Source organism: Mycteria americana, chromosome 3, assembly GCF_035582795.1.
Source record: "Mycteria americana isolate JAX WOST 10 ecotype Jacksonville Zoo and Gardens chromosome 3, USCA_MyAme_1.0, whole genome shotgun sequence".
Lineage (NCBI taxonomy): Eukaryota > Metazoa > Chordata > Aves > Ciconiiformes > Ciconiidae > Mycteria > Mycteria americana.
Window position 1 is genome coordinate 41,759,503 of NC_134367.1, and position 18,283 is coordinate 41,777,785.

The 18,283-nt window shown below is 38.9% G+C and overlaps 1 protein-coding gene across 3 annotated transcripts in view; it reads right to left on the reverse strand.

Annotated features, from left to right (window-relative positions):
- Positions 1 to 18,283, reverse strand: part of RNGTT (RNA guanylyltransferase and 5'-phosphatase) — a 197,062-nt gene that overhangs the window by 91,278 nt on the left and 87,501 nt on the right. For all 3 annotated transcript variants that reach the window (XR_012775201.1, XM_075498347.1, XM_075498348.1), the window contains exon 12: positions 5,841 to 5,909. Coding sequence is in view for 2 of the 3 variants with exons in the window: in XM_075498347.1 (XP_075354462.1) it covers positions 5,841 to 5,909 (69 nt within the window). In the remaining variant the exon portion in view is untranslated. The remainder of the gene's footprint in view (positions 1 to 5,840; positions 5,910 to 18,283) is intronic.

The following is an 18,283-nucleotide window of genomic DNA, read 5'->3' on the forward strand; positions in this document are numbered from 1 at the left end:
TTTGTGGCATTTCTGTTGTCATTTTTCTTAATTTTCTAGTTTTCTGATTTTCCAAAAAAGATAGAAAACAAATCATCTCAAGACAGCAAAGACAAACTTGAATTGCTATAAAAACTGTACTTGTATAGTCACAGAAAAACTCTCAAAGAAATACTGTGCATTGCTAATAAATTTGAGTATGTTCATAAAGCATACGATAGAATGGTATATTTGAGATATGACTAGGTATTTACAAGACAAACTGCAAGGAACATTGCCATGGAAATTGAATATAACAACTATTCATAGGCAGAAAAGAGTTGTAAAGCTCTGTGGCATTTCAGGAGATTGACAGCAAGTTCTCTGTTAAAGGAAAACCTACAACAGCACAAAAAGTGCGCGCTGACAGGACAACAGCATGCCCTGACTAGTAACAGATTCAGTCATGAACATTCCTCTTGCAGAGCACATGACATTTAGCAATGAGATATTCTAAAGATACATGAAAGGTTTTAGTAGTGTGGGTCAACACAAAGACTGATGAAAATTATTCTCTCCAGATTCTCCTCCATTCTGCTGCAAACTCTAGGGGGAAAAAAAAAAAAAAATCAAGCAATCTTAGCATCTACATTAAGGAATCGAGGTGCTGATCTCTTCTCCTTGGTATCCAGCGATAGGATGCATGGGAATGGTTCAAAGCCGTGCTAGGGGAAGTTTAGACTTGACATTAGGAAGCATTTCTTTACCGACAGGGTGGCTAAACACTGGAACAGGCTTCCTACAGAGGTGGATCAATGCTCCAAGGCTGTCAATGTTTAAGAGGCATTTGGACAATGCCCTTAATGATGTGCTTTAACTTTTGATCAGCCCTGAAGTGGTCAGGCAGTTGGACTAGATGACTGTTGTAAATCCCTTGCAACTGAAGTATTCTATTCTATTCCATTGCATCCAAATCTTATATGAATCAGTACAAAATTAGAAAGCTAAATCCAGAAACCTATATATTTGTTAGAAACAAAAATTTACGTTATCATATGATTCTTTCCAAGCCCTTATGTATCAGCTTTGGTATTGAGACTATATCTGAGCCTATCTGAAGCCATTACTTGCTATTGCCATAGAAATATTTAACAATAACTGATGCCCCATCACTGGTAAACATGATGTCTGAGTTTCAGCAATATGCCAGCAACTGACTTGGCCTATGTTTAAAAATTCACAGAGGATTCAATAAAATGTATACTGTGGAAGAAAAGGCCTATCAATTATATAGGATTATTTAGGAGAAACTGGCACTGCTTAATGAAAAAAAAAAACCATGGCCGTTTGGAGATATTTTATTTGGTGGTATTTTTCGGAGATATTTCATTCAGTGCTAACTTCAGTGATTTTGGATGAACTTTTACAATGACAGAAAATAACACAGCCTATTATACAATGGGAATAGCACATATAATTAACAGGCAACCAAGCATTTCAGATCACCACTAAGTCTGCCAAGGGAGGGGAGGAAGATATATTAAAAACTCATGCAATGTTAGTCAGTAATAAAAACCTGTTCATTATTCTCCTTTCATTTTAAAGGCTAGGCTTTTTGTTAGTAGTCAGTAATGGAGAGTTACATCTTAAATAATTCAGCCATTCTCTAAAATAACATTTATCTTAGAAGAACAGAGCTCAGCAGCTGCCCTTCTTCCTTCCCCAGAAAAATCCCAAACCCACACAACTGGACTTTATTCCTCATCCAAAATAAGAGCACAGAGAAGCACTAAACAGAAATCAGCCTGAGCCAGTGCAAAAACATCACAGAGCTCAGGAGGCAAAAAGATGGAACAGAAGAGAATAAATTCTGATACAAGCTTTCCACAGATGCTCAAAAACTATCCTTAGGCCTTCCTAACTGATGGCCAGCAAGTCCTCTTTTAGGTGGCTAAAGCAAGAAAATAATTCCTACGTCCTTCTCCCAAGCAAGGGAAAATAATAGTTCTAGCCAGCAAGAAAGTCGGTTATTAAGAGATTGCTAGCATAAAAATTAGACAGTCTGAGAAATCTAGCAAAGGTATGATTTACAAGGCAGATAACAAAAGTAATTTCACTGATGAGTAGGCACAGGTCAGAGAGCCGATTCTGCCATCAGAAGATAAGAGGCCATTTTTGAGATTTCCATTAAAAACACCCAGGTTGGCAAACTGCAAGTGTTCTAAAACAAATGTAAGAAGTTGTTCGCTGTTTTGAAGTAACCTTTTAGAAAAAAGGATTGAAAGCTTCCAATCTTTACACAAGCATTCAGAATCTGTGAATAAGGTGTTTGGCTTTTACCTGCAAACTAATTCACTCATTGTCTGGGGCATGATCACAGGGCGACATACCTGTCCGTGAAGTTTCCTGCTGGCCTGTTTCACTCCTCCTAATTAGCACTTAGCTTCGGTCCCTGCTCTGCCAACCTGTTACATGTAGAGGGATCAGAAAGCTGATCGGATGGAATGGAGCTGACTGAGCCATATGGGAGTTATATCAGTAGCATCTTAAATGGATAGAAAATGATGCAGGGAAAAGAAGCGTCAGGGAGAAGCGACATAAAAGGGAAATCAAAAGGAATGTGGGAAACAGGCTATTGGATAGAGAGGATGCATGAAAAGGAAAAGAGGAAAGGAAAAGAGTACAAAGGGAAGAAGAGAAACAATAGTAAGAAAACATTGTCTTATATTTGTCTCTCACCATGGAGTTGTTAGAGAATGGTAGGTCAATGCAGGGGATGCGCAGGGGGACACTATGAAGCACACATTGCATCAAATCACCTACAAAGCATTCTTAAATTATAAACAAGACAAAAACTTCCATCACTTCCACTAAACATGTTGTTCTCATGATCTGTGAAAGCTTTCAGTTTCTGGAAAGGGAGGAAGGGGGAAGAAGGGAGGCCTCAGTCATTGCCTTTCAATTGTCGCTGTGAAATTAAAGCACGTGTATACCCTGGGCAATAACCAATATAAGTAACTCAAGTAACTGGTGAATTAGTTCGGAATAACAATGCTCAGTTAGCATGACCTTGCAAAATAAACTAACCTGCACAGGCAGAAAACAATCTCCTTGCTCCTTAACGTTGTTTCTACCATCATCAGTCACAGTGCAAAACAATTTCTGCTTCAGCACAAGAACCTTGCTATTCATAATATGAGTTTAGATAGGAAGACTAACAGAAGAAAATAAACCCTATTACATCTAACTGAAACCCTAGATTCGGTAGTAAATTTTTTTCACAAATCCCTTTTCTTTAAAGCATGCTGATTTCTCAAAACTGAACTAATTCACAGGCACTTGATGCCAAATCTCTTCAAACCCAAGAGAAAAGTGAGAAAACCCAGAGCTCTTAGAGGCTAAAAGCATAATTCCTATTCACAAATCATTTCAGGTATTTTGATTTTTACTAAAAGTCAGAATTAAACTAAACTTCAAAACAACAAAATATTCTTTCTCCATCCACGTCGACTCCCAGTCCCACTGTTGCCTACAGCTAGTGGGGACTATCCATATACTCAGGTCTAGATGCCTGTGTCTAAGACCAGAGATCAAGAGGAACATCTCTGAGTAAATGGGAGAAAAAAAAAAAACCACACAGAAAAGGCTTTCAAACAGACTGAACTAATAAGCTCAACATTCTTTATATTAAATAATTAGTTAACTTCTCCATTCTGCTTTAACTATTAAAACTATGGAAAGTGTGGGTATTTTTCCGCAAAAATTTTCGTCTGTAAATGGTCACATTCCATTCATCCTCCTCTGCTGCCACTTTATCCTTTGTGATTTTGCTCCAATTCCTGTCTACTTTTGTTTTCTTCTCCTCAAAACGTACATGAGACTTCAGGAGCTCCCAAAAGATGTTCTTAAATTTCCCTGATCTTCTAAAACTCATCATCATTTCTGCCTGTCTCTTTTTCTGCAAGATCAAATACGTCAATAAAAATGGTTAAGAATTGTTTTCTTCTGGATATACCATGGTCTCTTCACTTGAGACAAACTGGTTTTATAAAGGTCTTTAAGTCTCACAATGACCAAAATTCAGGCCTCTACCCAAATCAACAATAAGTATCTTTATCTGTGAAAAGATGTAATACTTCATACCTATAAATGCAAATATAATACAAAAAGAAAAACTATTTCAGTTAGTATTCTCAAGGGATCATTTATTCATTGTTATACTCTGTTGGCCCTGTATTGTTGCCTATTAATTTATGCCCTCTGTACCACATAAAATAAAAGCAGTATCAGCTATCTATATCAGCTTCACCCTTTTCCATTAATCAGCTTTAATACTTATTTCCCAATTAATAGGTCTACAATAATTTCTTTTGCTCTAAATACATTATTTATATTTTCTCAACTACAAAAGCCATTGAGAAAACTGCACATTGCTTAATCTAGGAAAATCAGTTTAATAACAGATGCAACAAACTTACATTCCATAAATCCTGAAATAATACTGAAGTTTGAACATTAAATTGGACTAAACAAATATATCCCATATTTTAAAGATGAAAAACCTCTATAACCATTTATGCAAGAAAATTAGTTTTTTGTTGGGTTATAAATTTCTCAGTGTGCTAAATCAGAAAACGTAAGTTCTAGAAACAAAAAACATATCAGATATTAATTTCCTGTAACAATAGCAAAGAGACACATTCTTCAGTAATTTAATCTCGAGTAGAAAAGGCAATTTCAAATGTAGCTGTAGTAACTCTGCATAGCTTAACCTCTAACATTCAGGAAAGTAGTTCCGAGAAGCCTTTACAATTGCTTTAGATTTTAACAATATTTTAAGACATCATCAAGACTTCGTATGAAAGTATGAATTTTCTTTACCCTCGCAGTTTTGCTTTGAATTTGAAATAGCTATATATTAAAAAAAAAAAAAAAAAAAAAAAGTATGTGGTCTAATTGCTCAGTTATTTTGTGGTTAGCTGAAGTAGAACTTGCAATAGAGAACAGAAGTTAATCTTATTTCCAGATGGGAGTGTCATCACCCTTGCTAAGATCTACAACATAGGAAGCAGACCAGAAAAAAATGTTTTGTCTGGAAAACTAAATACAAATGTTTTCTGTGAGTAACAGTAAGGGTAGAAATATCTGTCAAATTTGAAATACTCAAAAACAATTCCTTGTTTTACAAGCTAAGAAAAAAGTCAACATGGATGACGTTACAGTCACTATCTATGCCAATATACAATACACATTGCAGTGTATCCATTGTATCAGAGTCAACAGAAGCAGTAGTAGGATGGACGAGGCCATGCCACTGACTTCCTTTAAAGCCACCCTTCCTCCTTGAGAACCATTTCTATTATTTTTTCTGGTTGTATGCAGTTCTTCTGGTGACTTCGCCCCACCCCAGTCATATACCTTTATACTGGCAGATATGGCTTGACATGGCAGACATATCATCCTTTAATTGCACTAAAACAACACAAATCACAAATTTTACTAAAATTTTAATGTGTGAACATCCTTGAGAAAGAAAAATAATCCCAGAGCTCAAATCAATGGCTGAAAGATTCACAGAACTCATGCAGTCAGAAAAAAATCCTTCCTTATTTACCAGCACGTCATAGTACACATGCAAAAAAACCATGAGCTGATTCCTGAAAACTACTACCATGGATTAATCCAAAGTCACACATACTACAAATTAAATTGCAACCAGTCGAATTTAAGTAGTCTGAGGAACTGGAAAAATCAGAACCAACATTGCAAAGTAATCCTGACTGAAACAAAGATTAGGTAGTAGATGGGAGGATGAGTGGGGAGGGACGGTGAGAATTTAATTTGAGAGTGAAGGGAGAAAAATCCGTTTTTACGCTACTTACTCCTGTAGGCTGAAATATCAGTCCATCCACTTCGTGGCTAACTTCTCTAGCAAAGCTTCCTTCCAGGAGCTGTAGAACAAAAGGAAAATAAATCTTTTTTCCATAGAGAAATATTTCACTTGGAAGACTGCACATCAAAGCAGATTATATGCTACTACTGCAATCATTTGCTAGTAAACTGCTTATTTATGGTTTAACATTAGAGCTTGGGAAATGTCAACATAGAAAGCTTCAACAAATTAGCAGTTTTTACAAAGAACACTCAAAGCTCAAACAAGTTTCTGGGAGGCAAACCCTTACAGCATTATTCAAGGAAAAAGCCTTTGTCCAAGAAGAAATACTGAGAAACCAAGATGATTCTATACACTAAAAGATGAAGAAAAATCAGTTCTGATATAGGACACCACAGGCATTTGTGGACAAATTAAAAAACACATTTGCCACCTTAACACACAAGTAGCACTTTAGATTGAAAATATGTACTGAAAAATATTTCAGGGCATCATTCAAAATTCATGCTTGGCAGACTCCCTAACTAGGGCATAACCCAATAACACAGCTACACTACTGTAAAACAACTGTCTGAATTAATTTGGATCTTGAATATTCTGTTTTACATTTTCAACTATTGTGAATTCCATGTGGAGGTGAATACATCCATCAAGATAGGATTTACCAGAGAAAATACCATCTAACTAAAACTAATGAAACCAGCCTGTCGACAGTTACAAGAATTGATGATACACTTCCATGTTAAAGTATGACTTGCCTAAGGAAAAGCAAATAACCAGTGAGAACTACAATTGTCAAGTAATAGCAAAAATCAGGAGAATTACCAAAACGCCTCTTTATTAATTTCAATTTACATTTTACTGCAGAGATGAAGAATCTATCCTGAAGTTGTAGGTGCTTTTAGTAACATTTGAAAATTTTTGATGTATAAGTAACCACATGGTCATAAAACATAGCAAATACACAACTCAGTAAATCACAGTCAGTTTTAAAAGCAACATTTGGGCCTAGACTGTTAATTTTGTATAATTTCCTTTGTATAGTCCAACTTAACTCAATGACCCACTGACTAAATTATTCAAATCAAGTATCAAACTCTGCCCTCAGTAAGTGGCAAAAGTACGAAAGGAGTTGAGAATTAACATTTGTATGTTCCTATGTGCTGTACAACTCAAAGCAATTGCACTTAAAATGGATCAAAAGCCTGATGGCCAAATATTTTAAACTATAATAATATAACATGATATTTCATTTAAACCTGTAGCTATTTGCACAGAATAATTTATCACTTTGCTATAAAAAACCCTAGCTTCTTTCCTTATCCACATAGTCATTAACATCTTTGTGCTTGTAACTGCATCTACAAATACAGCTTTCACTATTCAACTCTCAGATACAATTTAATTGGAAAATACACTCTATGAGAGTACTCTCAGGTGGTAAAATACTTAAAGAATATTTGATTCCGAGTGAGCAATCATCCAGTGAAACACTATTTTTCAGTACAGAAAGTCCATACTTGGAATGTGAAGTTGTAGCTTGCATTTACCCATCATGATTTTGAAATTTACAACGGAGGCTCACGATCCTTTACCAGATGTCTATACAAAATAAGAAAAAAAATAATCCGCAATTCTTTCAAAAGTTCATTGTTAATCTTCGCTTCAGCAGAGAAATTAGTATATTGGAAAATATTTAAACAAATGTTAAAAAGTTTAAAAAAAAAAAAAAAAGAAAAATTTCTACACAAGCTAAGCCCTCTGCGGATCCCTTGCAAGGTTACTGCACAGTTCCAAAACTGACAGGCCAGTGAGGAATCCATAAGAGGAATATTCTTGATATTTACAAAAACACATGGAATAGATTTCATTAAATTCAAGTACCAAAAAAACTTCCTCCAAATACAATAACCTATACCTCTAAAAATAAAAGACAAACTTCAAAGTAGCTGAGACTATACTTTTTGTACATTTCTAGCTATCTTATTAAAAGGTACTAACCAAACTGGCAAAGAGAAACCAATCATCTCTGTTTCTGCTTATCTGAAGTTCTTAAAGGCATTTGAGGACATGGCTACTTCAGTGTTGCAGCCTACTTAAACTGGATTAATTACTCCTTCCCAAAATAAAACTTAAGAATATGGAAACACTCTTTTAACTTGGAGCGTGTGATTCACCCAGGTAAAGCATAAAATTATTATCACGCACTGCTTTACCTGTAGCTCTCTCCACTCCGGTCTATGTGCAGTTAAACTACATTAAAGCACTATTACAACTTCATAAATGGGGGGAAAATGTAAACTCAAAATTTACCATTTAAAAAAAATATATTCTGGTATTCCTTTATATTCACTACTCCACCAGAATTATAAAATGCAAGGGAATCCCTCTTAGCAACCTGACATCCAGTTTCAGACTTGAACTCATTCTCATTTTGGAGGTCCACAGTATTCTTATTAAGACATCTCCTACCAAATGTCAATTCAATATCGAAGACAAAAGGATTTTAAAACCAGAACAAGACTCAGACAACTAAACCTCTTTGTGCTCCCAGTTATTCTGCTTTCAGTTATTCTGCTTTCATTCTCATTAGCTCCTTTACAAGTATTTCAATGATAACATTCTAGAAAAAAATTTTTACTAGAAAGGATTAGCAATTTGGGGGAGGGGGAGTGAAGTGGGAAGGAGGGAATGGAAATTTTCTCTGAGCTTCTTCCCATACACACTTTCTTGAGAATTAAACTATATAGAGGTTGTCTGTGAACAGCAGCATATACACCCAATGAATACTGCAGAAAGTTTGGAATGACAGGAGAATGAGCAGAAAAGGAATGTTTGACATGTAAGCAAATATTTTTGACACTAAAAATACAGATGATATAAGGTTTTTAGGTTTATGAATTTAAAATGCAGATATCATGGTTCACCTTTTAAAAAATGATGTTCCATTTTCCACACATATTAAAATTTCTAATTAACTTGAACTGTATGGTCTTTTTTAAAAAAGATAATAAATAAATAAAGATGATAAATGGCACACCTGCTTGACTGGGATGACTGCCAGGGATCAGACAAAATGCAATGCATCTCAATGACATTTTATAAAAGATGGGTAAATGATGCATGCTAGCCAACTCTTCTAGCACGCTATTCCTTGTAGCCTCGTGGCATCTATTTCCACCTGTGAACCCCTTTGTTCTTCTTGCAGCTTCTTGCTTCCCCATGAACATTGCAATAAACCATATACTCATACTACAGTTTATAATTTAAAACTTTTTCTTTCTTACTTTATAACTAAATCAAATTAAAAATTATTGCTACATCTAATAATAGCCCTCTAATGAAAAGAATGGTATAATCGCATGGAATGAGTGGAGCTGTATGATGAGGAGGACTTCTCGCTCTTTAACCACTGAGCTGAGGGGCAGCAGTACGTCACCAAAAGCAGCACTAATAACCTGCTGAAGCTGCTTTTGCTAAAACACTGAACCAGTCAGCAGAATTTCTTGAGTGGATAATTGAAAAATCATGCTTTGGAGATCTCTCTATCCTTATCAATAAAGAAATCACTTGGCTCCTCCAGCAGGAAGAGGAGAAAATTTCAGTGCATACAGATTCCATGTAACACTAGTAGGCTTTTATTAATGTTTCTGTAATTCTGAGGCAAGCCACATGATTCTGACGAGTTTTCAGATTTCACTTTATTCATAAAATAAATAAGTCCAGTAAGTACTCCTGTGCCTTTTCCTTCCCCTTACCAAAAAAATCTCATGGAAACACAACATGCCTGTGAGAGTTATGCAGATTCCAAAACATAATAATGTCTCTGCAAAGTCACATTGACTTTCTACAAAATAATTTGGCTAAGGTCCTTGCACACAACTATTATCAATCTGCTATGTCACAATGTGCAAATACTCCTAACCATTTTGTCCATATTTCTGATTCAGAACTGATACCACCTTTTAGCCTAGTGAAATACTTGGAGATACAGAAAAATAAAATCCCTTTGCATTTTATAATACAAGACAAATATACATCCATTTTTCTTGCTTTTTCAATTTCAGAACTGCTATATGCTTCATTCAGTTTCAAGTCAAGCTACAGCAACTCTGCCTGCAGCAGTCCCTAAGCAGTTTTTCAGAGCCACCTTCAAATTACTGATCATCTACCTGGTCACTCCACAGCAAAAGCTGTGAAAGAGAACGTACTTCACTCAAAAGTATTAGTTACAAATAAACTACCAATCGAATTGTCAATTAACTAGAATGTAAAACACCTTCAGACAAGACCATAATGTCATTCCTAACTTCACCGAGACAGCAACTTCACTGGCTTAGATTTCAGCCCCACTCGCAGGACAATCCCTTCCTCTGACGATGACAGCCCTCACCATCAGACTACAGAGTAATTCTCACATCCTGACAACTATCAGGTTTTACAGACATGGGCTCATAAATCTCTGTTCAGATACTGCAGATTCCTTAAACTTATTATACAGTCTTCAGAAAAAGATTCAGAAGTTACCAGCACCAATAACTGCCTTTTTTAAAAGGAAACAATTATTCTGGCTCTTTCCTTGCACTTCTCTAAAAGAGATGAACTATTCTGCTTTTAAAACAGGATATCACTCCTGTTTTATTTTTACATGAATTTGTTTCATCTTGCTTACCAATTTCTGTATTTTTCTATTTTTACATGACAACCTCCTCAATAGCCCTGACTCATCTCAGTATACACTCTTCCATGAGATCTTAATTATCCAAGTTCAATATAAAAATTATTTACTTTAATACTTGTTGCTGGCTTATTTAAGACATCCCAGAAAAAGTTCTACATCCCAAGTGGGAGGTACAAAAGTTTTCAAATGTACAGTGGTTTAACAACATTCAGTATAACATACCTGAATTTAATGTGTCTGCTACGAAGAGAAGTATTTTCATCATATTTTTGCTAACTCATAAGACAAAAAAATTCATCTCTATTACTACATACAGAAGTCTCTGAAGAAAGAATCTATGAATCACAAATCCAGCTGAAGAACTGTGTAACAAAACCAGTATTTCTATTGGGTAGCCTCCCTGGATTTAAGTTTAAAACAAATAAAACACAAAAAACCTAAAACCCTGCTTAACAAAAATATTTTGCTTAAAAATCAGAATTGAAATCTGGATCTCCCTTGTTATGGGTGGAAGAAAAACATATTGAGAATAAACTACTTCATAACATCTTCAGAAATCCTGGTTTTGAATGACATCAGAAATCCTACAGAATGACTTCTATGTTAAGTTCAGTTAAGTTAAAATAATGCAAAAATAGTCTGGCTCAGACTCATCCCAACTATCATGTTTCCCAAAATAAATCAATTAATCACTAACAGGCAACAATGGAGCCATCATCCACCCTATTAACATTATAAACTCCAGCTTTCAAACATTACATTTTGAAAAGGAGGCCTCCTAGAAAAGAATTAAACATGCTGTCTGTGGCATATAAGCTTCCTTCCAGATGATACACAGGGCTACTGTTCAATGCTTGAAAATATTATCAAATGCAGCTTAATGTCAGGTGAGGGAAGCTGGTCCCTCTAAGCTATGGTTGTAGTCTCTGCTCCTTCCTTCTCCCCAGAATCTTTCCAGTTTCCCCTGTCCTCCAGCATAATTTCTTTTTTGGTTTGTTTTGTTTCTAAAAGTAGGGAAGGTATCAAGAATTAAACAGCTGCTTTCAGTCTCAAAGCAAAAAAATCATCAAATAGCATGTGAGTAACTATACGGGGGGGGGGGGGGGGGGGTGTTCACGTATTATTTAAAAATAAAACTAAAAATCTCAAACTTTCTACAAATAAAAGTTAGCTATTTCACATTTTAAGAGAAATAGAGCCCAAAATAAATTGTTAAGAGAGGTTTTTATTTTGGTTCATTACTACAAATATATGGTAAAACTTTCAGAACAGTCTTTAGTGACTCTGGGGAATAGACTGCTTTGGGAATTACAGGGAGCACATACCTTCTAAAAAACGGAAAAAAGAAAAAAAAAAAAACACCACTCAAAAAAACCCCACCTCAAACTGAGGCCACTCAGACTTTTATCTTTTTCATACTTGGGATACTGTTCACCTCACCTAGCGTTACCATTTGAAGTAAAACAGCTGACTTAAACAAATTATAGTTATAATATAAGATATTATATTATATAGTTGTGGGTTATAGTTGTGGGTGACTCCCTTCTGAAGGGAACTGAGGGTCCGATATGCCGGACGGACCCTCCTCTGAGGGAAGTCTGCTGCCTCCCTGGGGCCTGTGTGAAGCATGTCACGAGGGTACTCCCTAGCCTGGTACGGCCCTCGGACTATTACCCCCTACTGCCCTTCCATGTGGGGGGCGATGAGGCTGCAACACGAAGTCCTAGGGTGATCAAAAGAGACTTCAGGGCCTTGGGACGGCTAGTAAGGGACTCTGGAGCACAGGTTATTTTCTCCTCTCTCCTTCCAGTTGTGGGCAGCGACACTAGAAGGAACAGAGACACCCGATCTATTAACGCATGGCTCCGTGGCTGGTGTCATCGCCACGGATTTGGTTTTTTTGACAACGGGATGGCCTACACAGCACCGGGTTTGCTGGTGTCTGATGGGATTCATCTTTCTCAAAGGGGAAAGAGAATCTTTGCTCAGGAACTTGCGGGGCTCATCGACAGAGCTTTAAAATAGACTCGAAGGGGGAGGGGGATAATATCAGGCTTGCCCGAGGGAAGCTGAGGGACGACGTGCCACGGTTAGAGGGAGCGGGTGCCAGCGAGGGCACTCAGCCTGTGTCTCCGAGATGTGCAGGGTACGCTGGGGCACTGCCGAAGTCGAACAGAGTTGAGCTAGGGGATACTGAGGCAATAGGAGCCAAGAGGGAAACACCAGTGAAACGCCTCAAAGCACACAAGGGGTGTTCTTCTATGAAGGAGACACAGACAACAGCCCAGCTGAAGTGCCTCTACACCAACGCACGCAGCATGGGCAACAAGCAGGAGGAGTTGGAAGCCACTGTACATCAGGAAAACTGTGATATGGTTGCCATCACGGAAATGTGGTGGGATGACTCGCACAACTGGAGTGCAGCGATGGATGGCTATAAACTCTTCAGGAGGGATAGGCGAGGCAGGAGAGGTGGTGGGGTAGCCCTATACGTCAGGGAGGGTCTGGATAGTTTAGAGCTCGATGATGGTGATGATAGGGTGGAGTTTCTATGGGTAAGAATCAGGGGGAAGGCCAACAAGGCAGATATTGTGGTGGGAGTCTGTTACAGACCACCCAACCAGGATGAGGAGACAGATGAACTATTCTATGGGCAGCTGGGAGAAGCCTCACGATCGCTAGCCCTTGTTCTTGTGGGGGACTTCAACCTGCCGGATGTCTGCTGGAAATACAATACAGCAGAGAGGAAACAGTCCAGGAGGTTCCTGGAGAGTGTGGCAGATAACCTCCTGACACAGCTGGTGAGGGAGCCAACGAGGGAAGGTGCCCCGCTGGACCTCTTGTTCACGAACAGAGAAGGACTTGTGAGCCATGTGATGGTTGGAGGCCATCTTGGGCAGAGCGATCACGAAATGATAGAGGTTTTTGATACGTGGAGAAGCAGCGAGGGGGGTCAGCAAAACTGCCACCTTAGACTTCCGGAGGGCAGACTTCGGCCTGTTTAGGAGACTGGTCGAGAGAGTCCCCTGGGAGGCAGCCCTAATGGGCAAAGGAGTCCAGGAAGGCTGGGCATTCTTTAAGGAGGAAGTCCTAAAGGCACAAGAGCGGGCTGTCCCCAGGTGCTGAAAGACGAGCCGGCGGGGAAGAAGACCGGCCTGGCTGACTAGAGAGCTCTGGCTCGAACTCAGGAAAAAGAGGAGAGTCTATGACCTCTGGAAGAAGGGGCGGGCAACTCAGGAGGACTACAAAGGTGTAGCAAGGCTGTGCAGGGAGAAAATTAGAAGGGCCAAAGCTGAGCTAGAGCTCAATCTGGCTGCTGCTGTAAAAGACAACAAAAAATACTTCTTCAAATACATTAGCAGCAAAAGGAGAGCTAAGGAGAATCTCCAGCCCCTAGTAGATGGGGGACGGAACACAGTGACCAAGGATGAGGAAAAGGCTGAGGTACTTAATGCCTTCTTTGCCTCAGTCTTTAATAGCAGGGCCAATTGTTCTCTGGGTACCCAGCCCCCGGAGTTGGAAGATAGGGACGGGGACCAGAATGGAGCCCCCATAATCCGGGGGGGAAATGGTGAGTGACCTGCTGCACCACTTAGACACTCACAAGTCTATGGGGCCTGATGAGATCCCCCAGAGAGTACTGAAGGAACTGGCAGATGTGCTCACCAAGCCCCTTTCCATCATTTACCAGCAGTCCTGGCTAACTGGGGAGGTCCCTGCTGACTGGAGATTAGCGAATGTGATGCCCATCTTCAAGAAGGGACGGAAAGAGGACCCGGGGAACTACAGGCCTGTCAGCCTGACCTCGGTGCTGGGGAAGCTGATGGAGCAGATCATCCTGAGTGCTATCACACAGCATGTAGAGAATAACCAAGGTATCAAGCCCAGCCAGCATGGGTTCAGGAAAGGCAGGTCCTGCTTGACCAACCTGATCTCCTTCTACGACAAGGTGACCCACCTAGTAGATGAGGGAAAGGCTGTGGATGTTGTCTACCTAGACTTCAGTAAAGCCTTTGACACGGTTTCCTACAGCATTCTCCTGGAGGAACTGGCTGCTCATGGCTTGGACGGGTGTACTCTTCGCTGGGTAAAGAACTGGCTGTATGGCCAGGCCCAAAGAGTTGTGGTGAATGGAGTTAAATCCAGTTGGCAGCCGGTCACAAGTGCTGTTCCCCAGGGCTCGGTGTTGGGGCCAGTTCTGTTTAATATCTTCATCAATGATCTGGATGAGGAGGTCGAGTGCACCCTCAGTAAGTTTGCAGACGACACCAAGTTGTGCGGGAGTGTTGATCTGCTTGAGGGTAGGAAGGCTCTGCAGAGGGACCTGGACAGGCTGGATGGATGGGCCGAGGTCAATTGTATGAGGTTTAACAAGGCCAAGTGCAAGGTCCTGCACTTGGGCCACAGCAACCCCATGCAACGCTACAGGCTTGGGGAAGAGTGGCTGGAAAGCTGCCAGGCAGAAAAGGACCCGGGGGTGTTGGTTGACAGCCGGCTGAATATGAGCCAGCAGTGTGCCCAGGTGGCCAAGAAAGCCAATGGCATCCTGGCTTGTATCAAAAATAGCATGGCCAGCAGGACTAGGGAAGTGATCGTGCCCCTGTACTCGGCACTGGTGAGGCTGCACCTCGAATACGTGTTCAGTTTTGGGCCCCCCACTACAAGAAGGACATTGAGGTGCTGGAGCGTGTCCAGAGAAGGGCAATGAAGCTGGTGAAGAGTCTGCAGCAGAAGTCTGATGAGGAGCGGCTGAGGGAACTGGGGTTGTTTAGCCTGGAGAAAAGGAGGCTGAGGGGAGACCTCATCGCTCTCTACAGCTACCTGAAAGGAGGTTGTAGAGAGGTGGGGCTCGGTCTCTTCTCCCGGGTAACAAGTGATAGGACAAGAGGAAATGGCCTCAAGTTGAGCCAGGAGAGGTTTAGACTGGATATTAGGAAATTTTACTTCACTGAAAGGGTTATCAAGCATTGGAACAGGCTGCCCAGGGAAGTGGTTGAATCGCCATCCCTGGAGGTATTTAAAAGACGTTTGGATGAGGTGCTTAGGGACATGGTGTAGTGGTGATCTTGGTAGTGTTAGGTTTACGGTTGGACTCGATGATCTTAAAGGTCTTTTCCAACCTATACAATTCTCTGATTCTGTGAAATGTAGTGTAAATTAACAGTTTGGGGGGAGACGAGAGAGGATCAAAGACTTCTTCCACTGCTTCCTTCCCTCCCTGCCCAAAACCATACATAGCCTGTATTACCAGTTCAGACTAACTTTCGGACAGCTATGAAGATGAAATGAAACCCTCTCCTCTCATGCATATTTAAGTTCCTCTTCAAGTGATACGCTCAAGTGCCAAGTAATTTTTTTGGAAAATTGTGCGGTCTCAAGTTGCAACATGCTGTGATGGAGAACCACAATCTTCATTAAGTTGCTCCAATGAACTATTGCATGCGCAATTAAAAAATTAATGCGTATTTCTCAGCAATTTTTTTTCTTCCTTCAAATTTTCTTCCTTGTTCCTCTATTTATAGACACTAATCAAGATCACCTCTGATAGGTTTTTTGGGCAAATAAACTAGCTTCACATTTCAAATGTTTCACAAGGAAGCAGATATAACTTTTCAATATTTCCATAGTGTCTCTTCTAAACTCAGAGTTGTTTTTTTTTCATCAGCTGAAACCATCCCAGCTAGACTAGACAGAATATTCGAGGATAGCCATAGCAGTAAGAAAAAATGCACTCCCTGTTTTCCTCCTCAGGAGTATCCTTTCAAGCAGATCTCTGGATACATGAGCACTTGCCAAAGGAGAATTTCACCAGCCAATGGCTCATTACAGCTGGCTGCTTGACTCAAAGTGGCTCCTTCCAAGTAACCTTGGAGGTCCTAAAAGCACAGCCTATGGTCTCACGAGTGTGACTTAGCGCATGGCCATACAAGTAAATGTTTCTACTTGCATCCTGTGATTCCAAAAGCTGTAAGTAGCATTTCAACATCAACATTTACTTCCCTCATGCAAACATCAGTAATCCATCTCTCATTTATATGACTTCATGTTTTCCTCCAAATCACCTATAAAAATGTTGAAGAGCAGATTTTTAATCAATTTAACATGACCCAGTTTCCTTTGCATTATTCGCATTTCCTAATAAAAATATGATATGCTACCTAATGTCAAATAAATGAGGTAAAAACCACTATTTAACGTATTAATTAAAGTGTATCTTTAAAGCAGGGTAAAGTCCAATTCTATAACACATCCTCAATTATTCATTGTATTTGGCTATATTTATCTTAAAGATTTTTCAATTTTTGTTTGCTGGGAAACCAGCAACAAAGAGGCAAGAAAGGAAATGCAGCATGATAACTGAGAGTACAGTCAGAAAAGCACAGCTTATACTAAATATTTTTAAGCTAGTATATTAAAAAAAAAAAATCATGGAGTTACAAAATATTTCCTGGCCCATGCTGATGGTCTTAAATATGCATAAAGGAAGAGCAGGATCAAAAACTGTATAAAATAAATTAAAAACTTAACTCCTTAAGAAGATTATTTAACGAAGTTCTATATGCTCACTAAGAACCAACACATATTGAAGAATAGCTGCTACATTTTCAGTAAACCAGTGAAATTATCTACTTTGCCCTAACTGCATAAGGAACACAAAGTATAAACTTCTCACCTGCTCATAACTTAACAAGAAATTTCATGTTCTTGGGATGTAAAATCAGTGTATAATTCAAATTGCATGAAAATCCTTTAAAAAAATTTATGCTTAAAGCTCAAAATCCTAGCTGTCATGCAGCCATCCACTCAAGATTCTAATTCAAGATATAAACAGAAAAAAGCTATACATGTTATTTTGTCTGTAGGAAAGCACTTGATGTTAACCAGTAACTCGGTACTAAACAAGAAGAGTAAAAGTAAACTCCAAAGGTTCACCTGTTTAACAAAATCACCACTATTTTGAACTGTGTAATTTGTGGCAACAGCTGAATCATATTGTGATGAAAATTATACCAACTGACTGCATAAAGACACATGGGAATTTTCTCAGTTGATAAAATTAAAAAAATGCATACTTTTTATAAAATACTATTTTATGGAAAGCCTTTCAGTTTGTTAATTTACTAGAAGCTCTGAAACCAATCATACTGAAAGACTAAAAATAACCTCTTTGCCAAGTTAATCACGAAGAACATTTTGACTCAAAAGACATTAAAAACACCTAATTACTGCAATGGATTTGTTCCCTATAAGAATGAAAGCAGATAATGGCAGCAATGTGAGACTGATGTTCACTAATATGATCAAGAGACTAATTATTATCCATGAATCATTTGTAGCATTCAAAACTTGATTAATGTCAGGTCAAGTTTAACATGTGATAGGTTTTATTAGTAATGCTCGGCTATCCCACAGCTTGTCAGTTTAAGCAAGTGCCATCTGCTAGGTGTAGGAATAGCCAACAGCCACAACAAAAGCACAGTGGATACAACTGGTCACTGAAGTACTTTTTAAGAATTCCATAAGGGAGCTACCCTAATAATTTTAAACACACTAAACCAGAATCCAGCACAAAATGACCTGCTAAGGATAGGAAACTTGTAGCCTAAAAAGCGAGCATGCAAGGCAGGCTTTTCTCATTTTAAAGCTTGGCCAAAGGAGTGTTTAGTACAACTGGATTTAGCTTCACAGATTGACCAGTCTCTAGTAACAAAAACTCTCTTGCAAGAGGAATATGCTTCTTCACTAACACT